Here is a 20,847-nt window from a genome sequence, read left to right on the forward strand (position 1 = left end):
TTTGTGCTATAATGAGAACAAGGATTTGCTTCCAGTCCATGGAATTGGAAGCTATTACTTGGAGAGCCTAAGATACAATGCCATATAAGGATTTGAATCTCGGGAACCGGATCCATATCCAAATCTATATCATCCTGGATTGGGCAAGGTATCAATCTGGTCGATCTGATACTGATATCATTCTATCAAGAGAGAAAAAAAAAACTGCATAATAGGTAATTTCAGGCTCAACAAAGACCCATGATTTTAGGGTTTAATATGGTTTAGATTTGGATTCCATTAATATGGGTTTACACTTATTCTGTTTGGTTTGATTCGATTCAAACCGATGATTTTTATCTAAAATCAAAATAGAACCGAACCAAATGAAATTTCATTATTCAAAATCAGAATTGAACCAAAATTTTTTTTCCCATTTCAATTCGATTCAATACGGTTTTAAATGGCCGGTTCCGGTTCGGGTTATTAACCAAATTGACACCTATAAGGCTATGACTCCTCTCTCGCTATTTATTTCTGACTTTTCCCTGAATGCGGCTAAACCCTCTCAGGTCCAAATAGAGTTCGCTTCAAAACGCTGTGCCTGCAACACTCTACCCTACTGCCATTGCTGCTAATCGAAGGGAGGAAAATAGCAGAGAAGAAGACGGTATCTCCTCAGGTAGCTTTTCTTTCAACTCTCTTTCTTTCTCTGTGATGTCGATTGAGTATTTCAGCTACTTATTTCTGTGCCTGTGTATACTACTAGAACTTTAAATTCTGTTGTCTGGAATTTAAATTATTGACTGTGTCATGATCTGGTTTCTTGTTTTCAACAGCTTCTTCTGTATGAATTTTAGTTGTGCACCCAAAATTTGCCTTATGTTTATTCTATTCCTGTTTGTTCTATGAACATGGTTCCCCCCCTTTTTCCCCCCTCTTAATTTAGGCTCTCTTTTAGAAAGAAACATTATTACAGTCCCTCATTGGCTTGTGCAAGCCAAACTGGAGGATCTGAGAGAACTACACTTTAACTCTTCGATCACACACAAAGTAAACTAGTTTAAATGGGTTAAAAAAATGTTGCAAAAGATACATCATTATCTGTCTTTCTTCCCAAAAAAGCACCTGCCTTCTCAAAGAACCTCTACTAGATCTCTTCGTTTGATCAAATTGCCTCTTTATAATCCAAAAGGCTTGCTCAAGGAGCATGGAAATTGGATTGAGTATTGTCCACCACTTTCCTGACAACTATTGGCTTTCTAATCACATGCTTATCTTATAAACTTTGAGTAAGGATTCCAAAGGCTGTTTGGGCAGATAAGATTTTTTTAGCTCTTTCGCTTTCTTTGTGATAAGATTTTTTTAGCTCTTTTGCTTTCTTTGCTTGGTAGCCTCAAAGGTCTTTATGAGTATCCCAGTATGCTAACTTTTACACTAACTTATAATGTATAGCTATTATGTCTGGAAGTAGCATCCCTGCCATTAAGTGGTCAGAATTTGAGACCACTGTTTTCATTGAAGCAATGAAAGAAGCTGTAATAAATGGTCACAAATCCGGTAATTCATTTAACAAAACTGGATGGGAGAACATTACAAAGCAATTTCAACAGGCTTTAAATCGTCCAGTTGGGAGAGAACAGTTACGCAATAAGATGAACAAGTTGAAACACGAGTATCAACAATTCAAGAGACTGCTTGACACAACTGGATTTGGGTGGAACTCAATGACAAAAGCAGTCACAGTTGATGATGAGTCCGTATGGGATAGGGCAATACAGGTACAATATATTTCAGTAGCTAGTTCAATTACTTAAAAATTAGATTACAATGAGTAGTACATCTAAGTGATACAATTACTGCTTATGCAGGCAAATCCAGGTTGGTTGAAGTACAAGAAGTATGGACTAAACAATTGGCCAGAGTTGAGCATGGTATTTGGGGATGCATATGCTAGAGGTAACTTAGGGGTTGATAGTGCTCAAGATTTGGATGGCATCGAAGCTATTAATACAGTTGATATTGAGCAAGTCTCTCACTCCCCCAGAACCCCGGTGCATATAAGCATGACTGACCCCTTTCATGAGGATACTCATACTCCAACTCAGACCACCACAAAACGAAGTCTTGATAGGACACCTACGGGACGAAGAAAAAAGAGCGCCAATAAGAGAGATAGCCACGTGAAGGATTTGTATGGGAAGTATTTATCTATTAAAATTGATAAAGCATCCAGTACTTCTGTTACATCTCCTGTTCGTGGTGGGGTAGGTGCATCTTGTCCTCGAGATTTCAGTGTGAGTGCATGTGAGGCGGTGATATCCTCCATACCGGATATATCAAAGGAGATATATTTGAAGGCCACCAGTCGTATGTGTACTGATCCTAGTTGGAGGGAGTTGTTTGTCTGTGCAGAGCCTGCGAAGAGGACTTGGCTTTTAGATGCTTTGGAGTAGTTGATGTTGTGTTTGAATGATACTTTTGATAATTTTGGATTCGAGACTCTACTTTTGATGTGTGTAATTTTACTTTTGGAGATACATTGCATGATTTGGCTTTTATTTCTTTTGTGTTTTTTTCCTATTATTGATGTGTGTAATGTTGAACATGTGGTTTGGGTTGAGACGATGTGTCAGCTTATTATGTTTAACAGATATTTGTTTCCATTTGTGTAGTAATTGTTTATTTATTGCAGTTATGTCAAATGCATTATGTGAAACTTCTAGTGATGAAGAAGATATGATCATTCACATGGGAATGGAATTACTGAGTGAGACTGTATATATTCGAGAACCATGTCGGGATAGTGTATTTCCAGGTGCTGTCATGATGCATGAGGTATTGAATGGGCATGCCAATAGATGCTATGAAGAGTTTAGGATGGAACGTCATGTCTTCCTTAACCTATGTGACTATGTTAGACATAGGGGGTGGTTGAAAGATACGACCAACATCCGAGTGGATGAACAACTTGGAATGTTCTTATGGATTGTTGGGAAGGGTTCAAGTAATAGGGACACCCAAAATCATTTCAACCACTCAGGAGAAACAGTTAGTCGAACATTCAATGTTGTCTTGATTGCAATGCAACGCCTGGCTAAGGAGAAAATCAGACCGCCAGACGTCAATATGATACCGATAGAGATTGCACAGAACCCGAAATACTACCCTTTTTTCAAGGTAAATATGTTAATATGATACATGTCTGTAATTAAATATATGAATGTTTATATTCTTATATGTAATGGCCATTTAATTGTCAATATATGTCAGCATTGTATTGGCGCCATAGATGGTACTCACATCCATGCGGTAGTTCCAAGAGAGGATCAAATTCGATATAGGAATCGGAAGGGGATCACAACTCAAAATGTGATGTGTGCATGTTCATTTGACATGCGATTCACATATGTGTATGCGGGATGGGAAGGTAGTGCAAACGATTGTCGAGTACTTGAACAGGCAAGAAGTGATCCTCGATTGAGTTTTCCTCATCCACCTCCAGGTATTAACTTTATACTAATATATTAGATTTTCATTTGAGTGTATACGTAATAATATATATTATTTTTTGTCTGTAGGAAAATATTATGTTGTCGACTCTGGGTATGCTAGCCAATCTGGATTTTTGACACCATTTCGAGGTGAGAGATACCATCTACCGGACTATAAAGGGCGTAGAAGATCCCCAAGAACAGCGAAAGAGTTGTTCAATTATAGACATTCATCACTTCGGAATGTTATTGAACGCACATTTGGGGTATTGAAGAACAAATTTAAAATTTTAAGGCTAATGCATCAGTTCCCAGTGGAAACTCAGGCATCAATCGTACTGGCATGTTGTGGGCTACACAACTATATTCGAGAAGAGCATATTGCTGACGCAGAATTCGTGGGGATGAGCGATGATTTAAAAGTTGCAGAAGATGACTTGAATCCGCCACATGAAGATTTCGTTGATCATTCTACAATACAATCAAGTCAACGAAATCGGGCAAAAGAGATGAATGCCACTAGGCTAAGAATTACAAATGCAATGGCTAGACAGCAAAGGATGCCAGAACTAGTTGAAAACTAAAACCGATAACTATTTTGCCAAAACTGAAAACCTAAATTGATGTTTCAACCCACGTAGTACTTGTTTTATGGTACATTTATATATGTGGTACAAGTTGATATATTATTATGAATGTCATATATTTGGATGCTATATTAACTTTTTTGATAAATAAATTTCTGTTACAGATGACTTCTTCTATGCCCCCACTCATATATGTGAAATTTGTGGGAAGAGTTGTGGTAAATATACAACCAATCGGGTAAAAATATTGGAAGATAATTTTTCAAGTGTGAAGATTCATGTAATTTTTTCATGTGGGTGGACCAACTACATCTATGTAGATGTGGTAAAGGTCAATGCAAAGTACGAACTGCGATGAAAGGTCCAAACAAGGGACAGTATTTTCTATGTTGCCCAAGTTCAACTGGGGTAATTTATTTCTACTATTGACCTATACCTATAGATAATTTATGATTTTTGTTTAATTCGATGTTAAATTTCAACGACCCTAATCACATCTATTATTTGATATAGGCTGATAACCGTGGATGTGGTATGTTTGTATGGTTGAAAGATGAAACACATATCTCTACCATACAACATACATTATGTTCAGAAAGCTCAAGCTCAACATCAACATCATCCAGACCACTTTCCGTTTCAAACGAGTACATGAAAGGATATCTGGAAGGGACACTTAAAGGATTAGAGGACCAAACAAATAAGATGAAAGACATCCTCCATGCATTCAAGTCTTTAGACTTGGAAAAAAAGTGAAAATTTGGGGAATTATGTAATAGTTAACTTGCACAAGGCATTGTTAATACTGTATTTTATTCATCCTTTGGAAACCATGTTTTTTTTCATTGGTGTGTAATATTTTATTGTCCCAAAAAAATTTATATGTTTATAGTATTTTAATGTTATTTTTGTAATTATTGACTTAAAAGAAAAGAAAAAAAAACCGTTTCTGAAACAAGCATTACCAAACGGCAGAAATGTCGTTTCTTGGTTCTGAAACTGTTCTAGAAACAGATTCACCAAACAGCCTTAAATCGTTTAAAAATGGCGTTTTGACACAGAAACTGAAATTTCCGTTTCTGAAATAAAACGGAGTTTCTGGAACAAAAACGATACCAAACGGAGCCTAAGGTTTCGAAATCTTTTCCGATCCGATTCCATTCCCCGATTCGGATATTCATGATCTTTCCTGCTGCATATTCCTGATGACCCTTAATTCCTGATGACCCTTAACTAAGCAGATGAAGCATATTCCAGATTTAAAAGCGTTCAACGCTCCGAGTCACCCAACCGTCCCCTTCAGGTAACCACCCCACCTTATCTCATACCATCCATTGGGCTGGTCCCTACACCCATGGACGGTGTCAGATGGGGGTGGGGTGGTTTCTAATAGGGGAGGGGATCCGGATTCCGGACTATATGACACACACAGAGAGACACGAGAAGAACGTCATGGGACGTGAAGCCAACGAAAGAGAATCCGCTCATTTCTACAAGCTCCCCGTGCGCTCACCAGAGCAAATCTCTTCCTCCGAAGACCTCGTAGATCAGTTTGAGAAATAGTCTTTTCTCTCTTCTCTCTCTCCTACCTCTACCGTCATCTTCTTCTTCCTTCTCCTGCTGCTGCTACTTTTGCTTTTTCTTTGTTCCTCTCTCTCTCTCTTTCGATCTTTTGCCTCGACTTGTAAAGAAAGAAGAGGGAAAGAGAAAGAGAAAGAGATGGATAGAGAGAGGGAGAGAGAGTGATTGATTCGAAATCGTGAAAGAAATTTGAATTTCGTCGATAGGGACGGGAAGATCGCTCATTCGAGCTGAATTTCTGATTGCTGATTGCTCATATATATATATATATATATATTGAGAGATTGACGGGAGGAGACTGTTTGTGAGGAGGAGGAAGAAGAACAAGGATGAGAGACGTAGCGGATTTGTCAGCGTCCTTGATCCAAAGATCTATCCTTACATATTCATCTTCTTCGTCTTCGTCGTCTTCATCAATTTTTGATAACTTTCCTCTCATTGCTGCTCTGATCGCTTTCGCTCTCGCACAATCCGGAAAATTATTGACTACCTGGTACACTCCTTTATTCCTTTCAATTTTTTATTGTAACGCTTAATCTTTGAAGAAAATTTGAGAGAATTCGGTTATGTTACTGTTTCTATTGCCCTGTTAGATGAGCTTGTGCTTTCAAAGAACTAACTACTTCTACTTTAATGGACAATACTTATTGATTATCTCTATTTCTCCCTTTGTCTCTTTTTAACTATTGTTGTTTTCCTCTACCTATTCATCACTTTGTAATGCTCTGTTGATTCAATGTTTTCACAGAATGAAAGTAATGTAGCATTTTTCAACAAAATCTGCTGTTGGAATTCGATCAATGCTCAGAATGCGGGCTCGAATGGGGGTGGGGGTGGGGGGAGGGGGAGGGAGATAGATGCCTTGCTCAATTTGTCTATCATTTTCTACTTTGTTATTCTTATACTCTGGTGTGGTAATATTAGGCTAACATTTGTACATGATGTGATATGTGTTGTCTTCTATTGCATTGGTTGCAATATTCTAACTAGCTCTACTAAGCCTTGTCAGATCAATGTAATTTTGTGATCAAATAAAAAAATTCTCCTGAGAGTTACAAATTTCATAGATTTGCAGGTACAAGGAAAGACGATGGGATGCTAAACAACTCATTAGCTCTGGTGGGATGCCGTCATCTCATTCTGCCACAGTTACTGCTCTTGCTACAGCTATTGGATTCCATGATGGCTTTGGAGGATCACTGTTTGCTACTGCAATTATCTTAGCTTTTGTTGTATGATCCCTAACTCTCTATTGTCGTTAGATTTTGATAGAATATTTCATTATAAGGAGCAGACCCCACAAAATATATGCATATTGACTATGATCCCTTGCTCTACAATGTGGTGAAATTTTAAATTTCAGAAACTATATATCATTTACCCCATTTGATGTCCGTATGTTAGTAATGGCAATGATTCATTTAATTTATCTATGCTTCATGAATGTTCTTCTGAATTATGAGTTACTCTTCTTAGCATCTTTGGTTGAAATTATGTGTTGTCACTAAATTTAAGAACTTCGTACTGGGTACCCCATCATGTTCTTGCACCTCGTTTTGGTTGTTTATGCAATTGACAGGCAATCTTCAATTTCCTTTTTGGTTACTTGTTGGGTAGTTGTGCATTTAAAAAACTTAATGCTCATGGGATCATCAATGATTCATGACCATAACTTGCTTATTGGTATTTAGCCCGTTTGGCTTCTGCTTTGAGTTCCCCCCCCCCCCCCCTTCAAGGATTCATAATTCTTGACAGTTCCATAATTCATAGTTTCTTCATGACAACCTGAACAGTGTGACCTTTTGGTTTTGGCATGAATCTTAATCCTGGTCAAAATTGAAACAAAATCTTGAGATACCAGTTTTCCTTCTAGATTTTGTGTGGGTAAAAAGTCACTGAAAACAGTTTGTAGTTGCTTTTTGTGAATATTCAGAGTTTCTATTAATCAAAACAAAATATCAAGATTCTCTAAGTCTTGTCAAGATAATCTCATATACTGGTTCAAACAAGTTTATTTGAAGCCTATAATTTTTCTCTAGTCCTACTTTAAGAAACAATCTAGTTGATATTTCAACAATATGCCTCACCATAGGTGGCCCCAAGTCATGAATTTTGCACCATGCAAGTTCAAAGAGTTTCTACACACTACATCTAGTCACTCACATACTAATTAAGAACATTATTTTCCAAATCCTTTTTGATCCATCTGGAGAAGACTACTTAGTGAAGGTCTCTTAGAATAGCATAGTGTCCACCATATGGAATATGTGATAACATTTAATGCATAAGAAGATGAAGAGCAGAGTTTTGATTAGTTGACATGCCTTCCTAAGTGAGAGTTTTGACATTTCAGTCCAATATCATCTCAATCTCTCCAGAAATGAATTATAGGTTTCTTTTTCAGTTACCTATTGGATTCTATGGAGAGGCCAAAGATAGATCTGACAAAGGGTTAGGCTAGCTTGACCACAAATCTAATAGTTGTGGAACCATCAATAGTCACACCCTAATCCGGAGAATTGTGGTTTGTGTCTTTTTGAGTAAAAATCTAGAATTGAGGCCGGTTGGTCGGGATAGAACATTGAGAGTAGAGCTAAGTACTCGATCTAAACCTGACCCATTAGTGATAGTGCTGATGCATTGGATTGGTTTGTGATAATTCACAAGTGAAACTCCAATTTTCAAGATTATTAGATGTTGAATCATGTTTGAATTTGATTCCTTGGGATCTAAAATCAAGTTTTTCATGCCTTTTATATCTTGTGGGTTTTTTTCTACCCAAAAAAAGAAATATTTATCTTGTGGGTTTCTCTTACTAGGCATTGTTTTGCAGGTGATGTATGATGCTTTTGGCGTTAGATTACAGGCTGGACGTCAGGCTGAGGTATGATATTGCTACTGATGCTTCTTTTTGTTATTATAATTCATTTTTTGGAACTGGACATGCCATAGTGTTTTTCAGGTCATATGCAATGTATTAGCTAGTGGACCCGGATAATCTTATATATTGGCTGAATTATTCAAAATCGGTGTTCTGCAGGTGCTGAATCAAATTGTATATGAGCTTCCAGCTGAGCATCCGCTGGCTGACACTAGACCATTGCGTGAACTTCTTGGTCACACTCCTACTCAGGTAGGGGGAATGCCTTTATTGACTTCATTTAGAATCACTCTTGCATCATACACCGCTAGTGTGTACTTACTAAAACCATCAATTTATCTTGATTTTATCATTTTCTAACAATATGTATGAGGTGACTGGTGTTCTGTTCTATTGTTGTGTGCTTGGAAAATGCAGCGAGGGGCTTTTTCCATGTAGAGGGTGACATGGAAAATTCAGACCTCCATTTGATAAAAGAACCCCTGTATTGTCATGTGCATGGTGTCCTTTCCCACGTTGTTTCTTATTCCACGATGGCCATGCACTGCATTTGTCTGATGGAACTAACAGCTTTTGAATCATGAATTTACTATATTAATGATGGTGAAACTCATTTGATCATGTGGTGGAAGCTTTGTACTGAATGGAACAAAAATTTATGCATAAATATATTGTTGGAATGCAAATAACAAAATCAGGTTCACTGTTCAGTTGCAAGTCATGCGTTTTTTACCATAAAAGAATTGTCATGGAATGCAAAGAAGCAGTAGTTCATGATCACCATACAGGATAAAAAAGCCTGAGATTTTCTACCTTGAACTGTCACATTTTGTCACAGGTTATTGCTGGTGGATTGCTAGGAGTTCTCACTGCTTCCATTGCCTATTTGATCAAGAGAGCATGTTCTCAAGCTTGATGCTATGTATATGTCATACGGTTTGACCTTTGAACCCTGATTACGTATCGACACTGATGACAGACAAGCTACTTGCCTGAATTGGTTACTCACATATAAACACAAAGCACATATTCTTTGTAATTTTTTCATAACTACGCTGCTTCTTTCGGCATTGTTCTCTTTCTTTCCACTTGGATTACATTATGTTCAAAATGAACTTTATTGATTGTAACAGTGATTGGAATTTGAAAAAAATATGTTATTTTCTGTTCTGTAACTGCAGAAAGGCTTGTCTGCTTTAGAATCAGTTCAAACCATAGACTTCGTTATACCAATAATGTTTAACAACAGTTTAATTTTCCAGTCAGAATCTTCACTCTCAGTCTGAAAAATCATTAGAATAGATTTGCACACGGCAGTTTATTCTGCATGAAAAACTCAAGTCAATCAATGCTCAACTTTGTTTTCATTTGGGCATTTGGCCCTCGTGTTCGAGTACTGTATGTGCAGTGTAGCTTCATTTGCCATGAGATTATCTTTGATTGGAATAGCTACTAGATGATGGATAATTAAGCTATGTGATGCTGATTTGCAGCACATCCTATTAAATGATATTGACATACATGATACATTCATATGAGCATACAGACAAGATTTACAGCCTGTACGTGCGTTACCCATGCACACACATGCTTGATTTTTGATACTCGACCAAGAAGTGGAACATAGCATACCACCCCCGGCATGCACGCCATGCCAATGGCAAGTGGGGATGAGACGATGAGGTCGTCGGAGTAGTTTCTCAGAAGTGTTAGTCCATGCCAACCTGAACCCAGTCAGCGAAATAGCCGATCTGGGTAAGCCTGGAAAGTAATGACATAGATGATGATGATTAGTCCAATATATCACAGGTCATCCCAACGGAATGGTCTTTTAGCTCATGTAGGTTCTCATCCATTTAGAAGATGGCTGGGAGCTCAATCAGAACTGTGTCCCTAATGCTTCCTCCATCTATCCCTGCCATATTTTCTACCCTCCCAAACTCAGTTCCATATTTTGGCGTCCCTGTAGACTGTAGTCCAAGTATTAGATCATTTGTTCTTCCAATACCGAAAGTTGAACAGCAAAAGTTGAGACTGGTCCTCAGCCCCTTTTGGTGCTATCACCCGGCTCGTTTGGTCTTGTTGCTGTGGATCGCTCCCGGCCCGGGTCAAGTCGGACTGCGATGGTCAACTATAGTCAATAGATTGATAAATTTGAACTCTTAGGAGTAGACTGGTAGTTGAAGTAGTAGTAGCTGTACCAGCTAATGACTCCGTGCTCAAAAAAAAAAAAAAAAAAAAAAAAAAAAAAAAAAAGGGAAAATCTATTTGGGACTGAGGTGGTTACAACTTACAACAGATTTTGTAACCACATCTTCTTGTTCTTGCCCTCAAGACAATACAATGTTTTAAAATCGCGATACTCAAGTGGGTGGACTCAAAAATTTGGGACCACTCCTAAAGGTCACAAGGATAGTTATTTTAAGGATCGAGTTTTCTTTAAGCCACAGTGAAGGAGAATCATTGCGGCTTTATGTTGTGCCGAAAAGGGTATTGCATAATAACTACCAATCCATGGGTAGAGGGTAGAAAAGGAATTGAGTCTCGTAAGCATGAATATCGTCTGCAACCACTACACCGGTGCATTGAACATTGGGTAGTTGTGAACTCCTTAGGACGTGTGCCCAGATGCTCTCAACTGTCGGATGTTCACTGCATCTCACTGCTCACAACAGATAATTTGAACCCTTCTCATAACCACACATTTTTGCCTCCTATGAATTCATGTTTGTTATTTTATTATTATTATTAATATTTTTTGTTGGTGTCTAACTACCTACTCTATAGAATGGGATGGGGTAATGATGAGGAGGTTCAAACTTAAGACCCCCTGGTGGAGGTGGGCTAAGCATGCCACAGCTTCACCAACTGCGCAGTTGTTGTTCATGTCTGTTACCATCCTCTTCCCTATCCCTCCTCAGATCACACCATGCTTCCTTTTCACCAGCACTGCTTCATACGGAATTTGGTACTGTTTGTTGTGAATATAATCAGATTGGTTTTGTTTTGTTTTGTTTTGTTTTTTTGTTTTTTCCTGGTAAAGAATCAGATTGGTTTTGTTCGTAGCTTTGAATTTTGCACGATAGCTTCATACGGATCTGGCAAATGCTATGAAAGTACAAACTGCAACATACAGTCTTAAAAGGAGTTTCTTTAGGCTAATATACATGACAAACCAAATGCATTCTGAATGGATATCACAACTGAGGCATCAAACTTCAGTTTCTGCATCATCGTAACAAAAATAAGGTCCACCTACACACTACACACTACACAGTGAAATATACATAGAAGAGCGATGAATCACAAAATCCCAACTGCAGTAACAAACTTAGACTTGATCATCTTTTAAAAATAAAATAAAATAAAAACTAAAAAAACAGGTTCACTAAAGAAATTTGCCCTTTGGGGGGAGCCCAAATGAGAGTTTGGGGATGGTTCATGTGGAAGCGGGTTCATATCAGTATGCGAAGTGGAGGTGTTCCTGAGTTTTGGTGACGAAGATTCTGCTGCTAGTCATGAAGCAGCTGAAAACTGTGTGCCTGGAGTAGTAGTTCCACATCAAGCTTCGTTTTTTGCCCTTTAAATCTTGGCGTGCAGGGATCCTCTTTCTGCTGCAAGGTTTTGTAGAGCCAAGGTCTGTAGAACGTATGCATTTTGCAATGCAAAATGACACCTTCCAACGGATTAATATTCACAGACCATTGAGTGAAAATATCACAGAAGAGAGTATCATATTCCGGCGGCAGCAGCGAGGGAGTCTGTGATCAGTCTTTAATGGCATGATGCCATGGTGGGAGCAGGGGTTGGGAACCAGGTGAGTTACAGGGGAGGGACGAGGGAGCAAAATGCAGTGGGCAGAGGAGAGGGTGGGGGGGGGAGGAGTGAGGCGCTGAGATGGGGAGGGAGCAGGGAGAGGGTGACATTGCAAAAAAAAAAAAAAAAAAAAAAAAAATTACTTGAAAGAGAAATATAATCAAGAGAGGAAAAAGAAAAGAAAATTTGGTTACAAATAGGTTAACCCTTTTATTTAATGACCCTGCACAAATGAAGTCTGAACAGGGCACCTGGCCGGCATCCAGTGCATGGACGCTAGGGAGTAAGGAACATAATCTACAAGGTAAGAAGAGTACAGTACACAGTACACATCAACCTCTTCCAATTCCTTACCAAAGACTCATAACTTACAGATGATGCTTTGGATCTCTCATCACAATCTCTTCAAAATGAAAGAGCAGCAAGAAAAGTGTACGAACCGCCTTGAAGTATTGGAACAAGAACCTGACAAAAATTCACAAATTCATGGCAAAAAAAACAGGAAAAAAAATTGTGTGATCATGATGTATAGAGAGCAGAGCTTATTCCTCCCTCAAAGGAATAGTTGGCATGGCAGCTCAGGTTTCCATACACCAATGCAGCCTAGGCCATCTCGATATCAATACAGAAAAACTAGATCATCTACACCAATTATTGCCAATTCAAGTCCACCGACAAAACTCAAAGTGAAATCAGTTGAGAACATTAAGGACCAACTTGCGAGACTTCACAACGGACCACTTCAAGCGACGGTAATAACCAGCCTGGAGAAGTGCAAGTGATAGCAGAAATATCCATTTGAATCCCATCTGTATTTGAAAGCTAATAAGTGAGAAATTACTACTTTAAATTGAGATGCCACTAGATGAAAAACTGAGTCCACCCTTACCAGTTTCCTCTCTTCCATTTCTGGTTCAGCTGCCCAAGACAAGAATGTCACAACATCTTTCCCCATCTGCACCATGTGAAAAGACTGAGTATACAGATATTTGAAAGCAACCCATGCATATTCTTAACAAGGCCTAACATACTGCATTGTTAGACTTCAACAATTACCTGAGACTCCGTTGCAGGGGTACCATCCTCATACTCAACAGCATCATCAATCAACATTTTGGGCATAGCTATTGCCCCTCCTGGGAAGTATGGATTATAGTGTAGCCCTTCTCGAATCTAAAATGCCAATAAAGAATAGATAAAAGGGTTCAGAATGAAAGAGAACCATCAACACAAAAATAGAAGAAGTACATGAGAAAAAAAAAAGGGGGGGGGCGGTTTACCAAACTTCTCAATCACTCACTATAACTGTGATACATCGCAAATTTATCGATGCCATCCCAGTAGGATATACCTCCCTTAACCCTTTTTTATTTATCAATTCGGTTTCCTTGTTTTTATTTCATTTCCTGAAACTTTCCTTGGCCACATCCATAACCCTACTGCCAAGCCATAGCACACCTTAATCTCATAAACCACCATTAATACCTTCAATCAATGGCCTGCACGTCTATATCTCAATATCCAACCACCAGCCATTAGGATTTGATCAATTGATCCCCCTAATGTAGAAACGTAACCCTAAAACGATGCAGAAGATAATGGAAAAACAAAACAAACAATGCACACGGATTTTACGAGGTTCGGCAAGGTTGCCTACGTCCCCGGTGAGATGAGATCCTGTTTCACTATCAATGGAGAATAGGGTTACAGCGCTCGTCCTCACACCTCTCAGTGTTGCTTGCATTACAGAGAAAGAAACCCTCGCTACAAATATATAGCGAGAAAAAACCCTAATCCGAATCAAACTACAATTGCCACCCTAATCCGGATTAAATTACAATTGCCCTCAAATAAAAAATTCGAGCGGGGGGCTGCGCCCCCCTACACCCCCTGCTATGCAGGGGGGCCTCCTGCCCCCCTTGCAACCCCCATGGCCCGCTAACCGGCTAGCGGGACCGCCGTCCTGGCTGTCTAGGTGCTGCACCAGTACTCCTTGAATTAAACTGCGACGGAATACAAGACATCATACACCAACACCTAAGTGGTTCATCAATCTAGCAGCCCATCGGACTCTAATCATAAACTTGATTGTCCACCATCATATGTACCCTCCCCCCCAAAAAAAAAGAAGAGTTTCTCAGTAGATTTTCAAAACCTCACCAACACTCAGGTTGCCAATAAAAACATACCAAAGTCATTGGGCAGGAGAATTATGGATTTTATAGAACACGGTTCAGGTTGCACAACTTCAAGCAGATGTAACATATTTTAACTAATCTACATGATCAAGGAAGCAGAGAATTACCGAAACACCAGCAGGAGGATCACGGTAGCCAGTTAGGAGGGAAAATACATAGTTCTGACCATTGTGGCGAGCCTGAAAGGACAAAGGTTGAATACTGCTGCATTCACCAGTTATTATAGGAAGGAATTAAAATTCAAAAAGTTGTGATTACCTTGGTGATAAGACTCAGATCTGGGGGATATGCACCTCCATTGGCAAACCTTGCAGCTTGTTCATTTAGATACGGCTGAGGGAAACGATCACTGATCTTACCAGGGCGAGTGAACATCTCACCTTCATCATTAGGCCCATCGACCACCTCAATCTCCGCAGCCATAGCTTTGGTTTCTTCTTCTGTATATGCCACTCCCACAAGATCACGGAATGAAAGTAAAGACACCGAATGGCAAGATGCACAAACTTGTTGGTACACCTGGTGACCACGACGGATCCTGCTCACATGTGATAAGTGCTCAAAAGCATTATGCTGCATTCAAAGAACCAAAACAGATTTAGAACAGACAGAAGAATCATCTACTCACGATGAATGGTCATAGGAGCTGAGAATTCCTTCATGAGGCCAGGGGTAATTTGGACACTCTAACCCATGTTCTGCCTCATCAGCAGATGCTACTGTTGCAAAACTCAATAGCCCAGAAACACCTGCTCCAAGGAGTGCAAACAATCTAAGCGACTTCATGCCAGCAGATCTAGAACCATCTTGATCCTGCTTTGATATAAGGGATGACAACGCTGGAGGGGCCTGCAAATTAGAAAGCAGATACTATTAGCAAAAAAAAAAAAGTGAAAAGTATACTCAAGGATAGAATTTCGGGTGGATTGGGTCAGATACAATGTCAAACAAAAACCTGATAAACCACTTAGAACAAGGTTCCGATGACAGGCTTGGACTGATCCTCGTACATAACAATGTGAACTGGCCAATACATCACAGATTGGATCAATATTGACCAGGACATGTCAAAACCCGATTGAGATCCAAATTCCTTAATCCTTGAGTCGAAATTTGACTAAACTTCAAGGCATGTTTGAATACAGAATCAGAAAAAAGAAAAGAAAAAAAAAAAAAGAAAAGGTAAAATGTCCAGTGAAATATTTGTCCAACAATTGACCACCAATGCCACCTTCTGTACATTTTCCCTGTTGGACTTTGATCCCTGTGAAAGATTGTCTGGCTATTGCTTGACCTAGTTCTTATACTTAGGTTAGTTAGAGAACATAAAGAATAGCATACAAGCTCAGCCAAACAACCTGTAAACTAAACATAGCAAGAAATTCATTGATGTAAAGGCCAAGGGGGAATAATAGTAAGTTACAACTAACCTAGAAAGGCTAAATTATTGAGAGCTTCGCAGCTAAAAGAGCCCTTTTAATATTTCAAAATTCAAATGAGGGATGAAAGAGTGAAAGTCCAAAACTAAGGGCTTTTTTTGGTAAATAACAAGAGTAGTCATCTCTTTCTTCATGATGAGAATCCTTTACGGTAAACCAGGCTTGATTCCATCAAAAGTTCTTGCTCAAAAATGCACATGGATTGAACTAAAAAATTTTGGAGACGTCAACAGCTAAAGGCTTACTATTCCTACCGATAAACACTAAAAATAGGTGATCCAAAGACCAACGAAGACTTCTGCAGCTCAGGTACAATAACCGAGGAACCAGATTCGAAGTTCCAGCTAGAACTTCCGGCAGAGATCATATCTCGACTTGAAACTGTACAGGATGGGTCGTTTCTATCACAGGGATAATCCCTTTAAATTTCAAACTGATCCGAAGAGTATTAGTAGAGTCGATGTCAACACTTAAGGGCTGCAGTTACTGCTCAGAAACAGGGGCGTAAGGAAAGAGAATAACAGGGGGGAAAAAAGGGAGGAAGGGAAATAAACAGATGAGAAGAATAAGGAAAGAGATTAAGGAAGAGACTCAATCTGAGAAGAACTGAAATCAAACCAAATGGAAGAGAGAAGGGAGAAGGTAGACCTGCACACACAGTTCTTGGCCGCAACATCATAGTGAAATTTTCATTCAATATTCCCCTCTGAATATCTTGGTGAGAGCTCACATATATAAAACAATTCAAAATAGGAAAAGAACTCCTACCATAAGATAAGGAAAAGTTCATCCTACACTAAAACTCTTCAAAACAGAATTGGAAGAGGTGTGGAACTGTTGGTAGAGTTTCCCACCTGTACAAGCAATTAATTTATAAAAAATAATAGGAAAATTATCTTGTACCACCCCTATTTTTAAACTTTATAAGACATATCATCCTAGTTTTCTAAAAATATCAACCGCACCCCTAAAGCCTAACACCGTTGGTTCTGAAGTGGAAAAGACCCTTTTGACCTTGTTATGCATAACACCTCTCTTTGCTTGTAATTGTTGTTGCTCTGAGAAAATGCTGCGTTATTTTTTTTAATTATTTTTTTATTTTTATTTTTTGAGACGTTAATGGTGTTCTTAAGTGAACCCTCATTAGGCCCCCATCACCACCATCCCTTCCACCCCAGCCGCCACCATCCATGGCTGCTTCCTCCTCTCCACAACACCTAACCCCAACTCCAACCACAATCACCGCCGTTACTAGCACCAACATCATCACTGCGACCCCCACCGGCACCTGTTCCAACCCCTAATCCTTCCTCCAGATGCCTCCATCCCCCTTGTTGGTCCCATGAAGAAACTGTAGCCCTCATCGATTCCTACCGTGAGAAATGGTGCACCATCCGCCGTGGAAACCTCAAGGCCTCCCACTGGCAAGAAGTCGCCGACACCATCGGTAGCCGGTGCTGCTTTGCCACCCTGCTGTTACTGCTCCGTTATTGCCGCTGTTGGCCGCCTCACCCATGGAATCACACTATCCCTGCCATAGTGTGTGGCAAGAGATCTTTTTTTGAAGATATTCCAAGCCCTCCTGTTTCCTCTAAGAGAATCTATTGTTCTTCCTCTACTTCCCCTATTCGATTCTCCCCACCAAGGCCTATCGCTGCTACTTCACCAACACCTAACAACAACTTCTCGTCTTTATCATCTGTATCTGATCAGATTAGTTCTGCTTCAGTGGCAGCATCGACGCACAATCTCAATCATCTCGGAGCTATTTTCCCTGATATGGATATCTTCACAAAAGATTTCTGCAAGGTTTCCCATTAATTAACACAAAGGGAGAGAAGCACTAAACCTGCAATTCAATGTTGATCGGTTCAATTTGGGGGTTTTTACATAGACGGGTAAAACAGTAAGTTTACCTTCCTCAAGGGTAAACTTGTCATTTGGAAAATACCAACCTTACCACGTCATCACTAGACGATTTTGATCTAACGGAATGGATTTAAGAGTCATTTTGTTTGCAAAATAGGGTACACACTAGATATTTTGGGCAAATTAGGGTGGTATTTCATATAAAGTTTAAAAATAGGGGGTGGTACAAGATAATTTTCCAAAATAATAATAACAAAAGATAAACCTAAGACTAAACCCAATGTGTAACTGCATCAGAAGGCTGGGCATAGAGACCAATCAGTTGCAGAGGTGATACCTTGACAACTATGCGACCCCCCCCCCCCTTTTTTTTGGGGGGGCGTAGGGGGGGGGGGGGAACCTCACAGTGCATGAAACAATTTATGGAGACATATTAGCTCTCTTTGCATGTTGTAAGGGCAATGTTACAGCTCTTAGTATCTAAGTTTGAATATCCATCTTGTCTAATTTCAAGAACAACATTATTTTGGAGTTCTGTAACATAAAACATGAAACTGTACATATAGTGTCACATATGGGTTTTGGGGTCAATGTTCTTGACAATAACAAATACAGTCCTGTCTATGTCAATATCATACTAATGAAAATTTCCAAACAAAGCCAAAAGATAATAGACCATTTGTAGAACCTGTCCACCTACAGTAAGATCTGAATCACTTGTAGGGGGCATTTGAATAAAAAATAAGAATAATAATTGATAATAGTAACAATAGGACAAATAATAAAAAGAAATTATGGATCACAAGAGAACTTCCTTTTGAAACATAAAATTAGATGTTTGCAAAAAGGTTCTATTTTCTTTTGAAGGCAAGCACTTGGGTGGAAAAGTTACACTTTTACCCACTTTACTCTGCCATTCACCCCTCCAACAGCCAAGGCCCACCTCACGCACCCTACCCTCCCCTCCCCGCCAATCAAATGGGTCCTTTATGGAACTTGCATTTAGGGTGGCATATTGAGAGATTTGCCACTTTTTTGGGGCATCAACTGCGAAGGATTCAGAGATAAAGGTATTATGTATGTTAGTGAGGAGTGCAGCCTATTTTTGGTTGTTGGCTCCCTCATTGATGTGTACAAGGTGCAGATCGTATCGTTAAGAAAGCTGCTTCCTTGTTTTGTTTTTATCTTCTCTCTTTTTTCTTTTCTTCTTAATGTAATTTTAGCAAATAGGAGAAACATTGATAATGTTGACAGTAATGATATCACTATTATTGTTGTTGTTGCAACGGTGATGATCATAATTATGGTAATAAATAAGATATAATTCAAACCAACAGTAATTGTGCAGAGTCTGCGGTACTCCCTCGTTGACTTTATCATCACTCTTCAGACTAATTATGAAAGCAGAACCAATTTGCAAGGCAAATATCAAGACATAAAGACAATAGGAAGAAAACCAAACCAAGTAATTATGGGAAATGCAAGAAGACCTCAACAGATGGAACACCTAATCCACAAGCCTACTACCCATGCTTAATAGGCCTCTTATAGGAACAGCACCTCGAGTGAGAAACCATGGAATAATTGACTGATAAACTTTAAAGTTTGAATTACAATGAATTAATTGTAAAATTCAACAAGCATCAGGGGGGTTGGAAACTAGAAAGATGACCATTCCGTCAACATTTTGAACCTCAACAAAGAAACTTGTGAACTAACCAACATCTTAAAAGAAAATCACTCTCAAGAGTATCAATTGTTCCAGAACTTTGCATTTTCTCAAAATCCCAGACGAATTTAGATCAGATCACAATTAATTACTAATTGAAAATTTTCTTAAGAAACATATTTCTTCAAGAGATCAATCAAAGATAGAACTGGACACACTTTACAGAAGTCTAGAGTGTAGCCTCTGAAAATTATTATTAAATTTTAAAAATAAATATTTTGATAGATAGCCATAGAGGGACCAAAAGGAATGAAAATAAAAGAGAAAAAATTTGCTCTTTAGCTCAAGCCGCATTCACAAGTCGTGACTCTTTAGCTTACAGTGAAGGAAAACTATTTGATCAGTCCAAACACCAAACAGAATCTCCAATATTTGACAGATGCATATCATTTATATTTCCAGAAACCCTGAATAGCAGAGCCACATAAAGGTAAATAATCACCTAGAGAGAGAGAGAGAGAGAGAGAGAGAGAGAGAGATTACAGTATATTGGGACTGAAGTTTCCTCTTCAACAACTGCTGAATCGCTCTCCCCGCAGCCATTTGAATCGATATTCAAACCGATTTCTTCAGAAAATAAACGAAAGTCAATAGCTATGATCCGATGACATTATACAGATAACATAAAGATCTGAAGAAAAAAAAATTAAATTCCATTACCTGCCGGGGACTGACGGATTGAGAAACTACCAGACACTTCGGCAATATTTGGATTCCTCAACTCTCCCAGGTCACAGTCGAGACGATACGACTCACGCAGGAAAACAGACGACAGTAAGAGAGAAAAAAAATGGTAGTTTTGTCATAAAATATAGGAATGATTTCATCATGTTCACAGTCGAGCTTGAGAAGTCGTTGACACCCATTGTTAGGGTTCGACTCTGAGTGACGAGTCTCCCTGTCCTCAACTCTGCAGGCCGAGAGGGTCCTTTTGACGCCACGTAAGAGAGTGGGGCATCAGCCACGCGTCCACGTCCGGACCAGCAACAGGTCAGCATGCTGTTTTTGTACTGCCATGTGGCAGTTTAAATGGGCCTAAATTTATCAATAGCTGGACTCCAATGTCCATATAGACCATATTCCCATGCTTACCTGAGGTGTGGACTGTGGACTGTGGACTGTGGACTGTGGACTGGACCAAACCAAAGCCGGTTCGATGAGGGATGATTCAATTTTAATTTGGTTTGATTTCGATTTATTTCTCGATTTAATGTAATGATCATATTGTAATTTACTCTTCCACATGGCACAATATTGTTACCAAGTTAAGGCAT

At 39.1% G+C, this 20,847-nt stretch overlaps 2 protein-coding genes across 2 annotated transcripts; one reads left to right on the forward strand and one right to left on the reverse strand.

Moving 5' to 3' along the window:
* The first annotated feature begins 5,523 nt into the window (after positions 1 to 5,523).
* Positions 5,524 to 9,783, forward strand: LOC122078461 (uncharacterized membrane protein YuiD-like). Its single transcript, XM_042644442.1, has 5 exons — positions 5,524 to 6,134; positions 6,717 to 6,873; positions 8,475 to 8,525; positions 8,682 to 8,774; positions 9,361 to 9,783. The coding sequence occupies exons 1-5, from the start codon at positions 5,971 to 5,973 to the stop codon at positions 9,436 to 9,438; spliced, it is 543 nt and encodes a 180-aa protein (XP_042500376.1). The 5' UTR covers positions 5,524 to 5,970; the 3' UTR covers positions 9,439 to 9,783.
* A 2,740-nt stretch (positions 9,784 to 12,523) lies between these two features.
* LOC122078325 (cytochrome c1-2, heme protein, mitochondrial-like) lies at positions 12,524 to 20,480 on the reverse strand. Its single transcript, XM_042644262.1, has 8 exons — positions 20,234 to 20,480; positions 20,057 to 20,140; positions 15,165 to 15,385; positions 14,795 to 15,074; positions 14,644 to 14,715; positions 13,395 to 13,511; positions 13,228 to 13,293; positions 12,524 to 13,147 (listed from the first exon to the last, which is right to left on the reverse strand). The coding sequence occupies exons 2-8, from the start codon at positions 20,114 to 20,116 to the stop codon at positions 13,031 to 13,033; spliced, it is 933 nt and encodes a 310-aa protein (XP_042500196.1). The 5' UTR covers positions 20,117 to 20,140; positions 20,234 to 20,480; the 3' UTR covers positions 12,524 to 13,030.
* Positions 20,481 to 20,847: the final 367 nt, after the last annotated feature.

The sequence above is a fragment of the Macadamia integrifolia genome, chromosome 5 (assembly GCF_013358625.1).
Source record: "Macadamia integrifolia cultivar HAES 741 chromosome 5, SCU_Mint_v3, whole genome shotgun sequence".
NCBI classification, from domain to species: domain Eukaryota; kingdom Viridiplantae; phylum Streptophyta; class Magnoliopsida; order Proteales; family Proteaceae; genus Macadamia; species Macadamia integrifolia.

Bases quoted from the DNA above. Each gene is read 5' to 3' on its own strand.
- LOC122078461 (XM_042644442.1), top strand. From the start codon at position 5,971: ATGAGAGACGTAGCGGATTTGTCAGCGTCCTTGATCCAAAGATCTATC. The intron at 6,874-8,474 runs GTATGATCCCTA...ATTGTTTTGCAG, and splicing joins CAATTATCTTAGCTTTTGTT to GTGATGTATGATGCTTTTGG. The intron at 8,526-8,681 runs GTATGATATTGC...GGTGTTCTGCAG, and splicing joins AGGCTGGACGTCAGGCTGAG to GTGCTGAATCAAATTGTATA.
- LOC122078325 (XM_042644262.1), bottom strand. From the start codon at position 20,116: ATGGCTGCGGGGAGAGCGATTCAGCAGTTGTTGAAGAGGAAACTTCAG. The intron at 15,386-20,056 runs GTAATCTCTCTC...TCTAATTTGCAG, and splicing joins AACTTCAGTCCCAATATACT to GCCCCTCCAGCGTTGTCATC. The intron at 14,716-14,794 runs GTAATCACAACT...TTGTCCTTTCAG, and splicing joins ATCTGAGTCTTATCACCAAG to GCTCGCCACAATGGTCAGAA.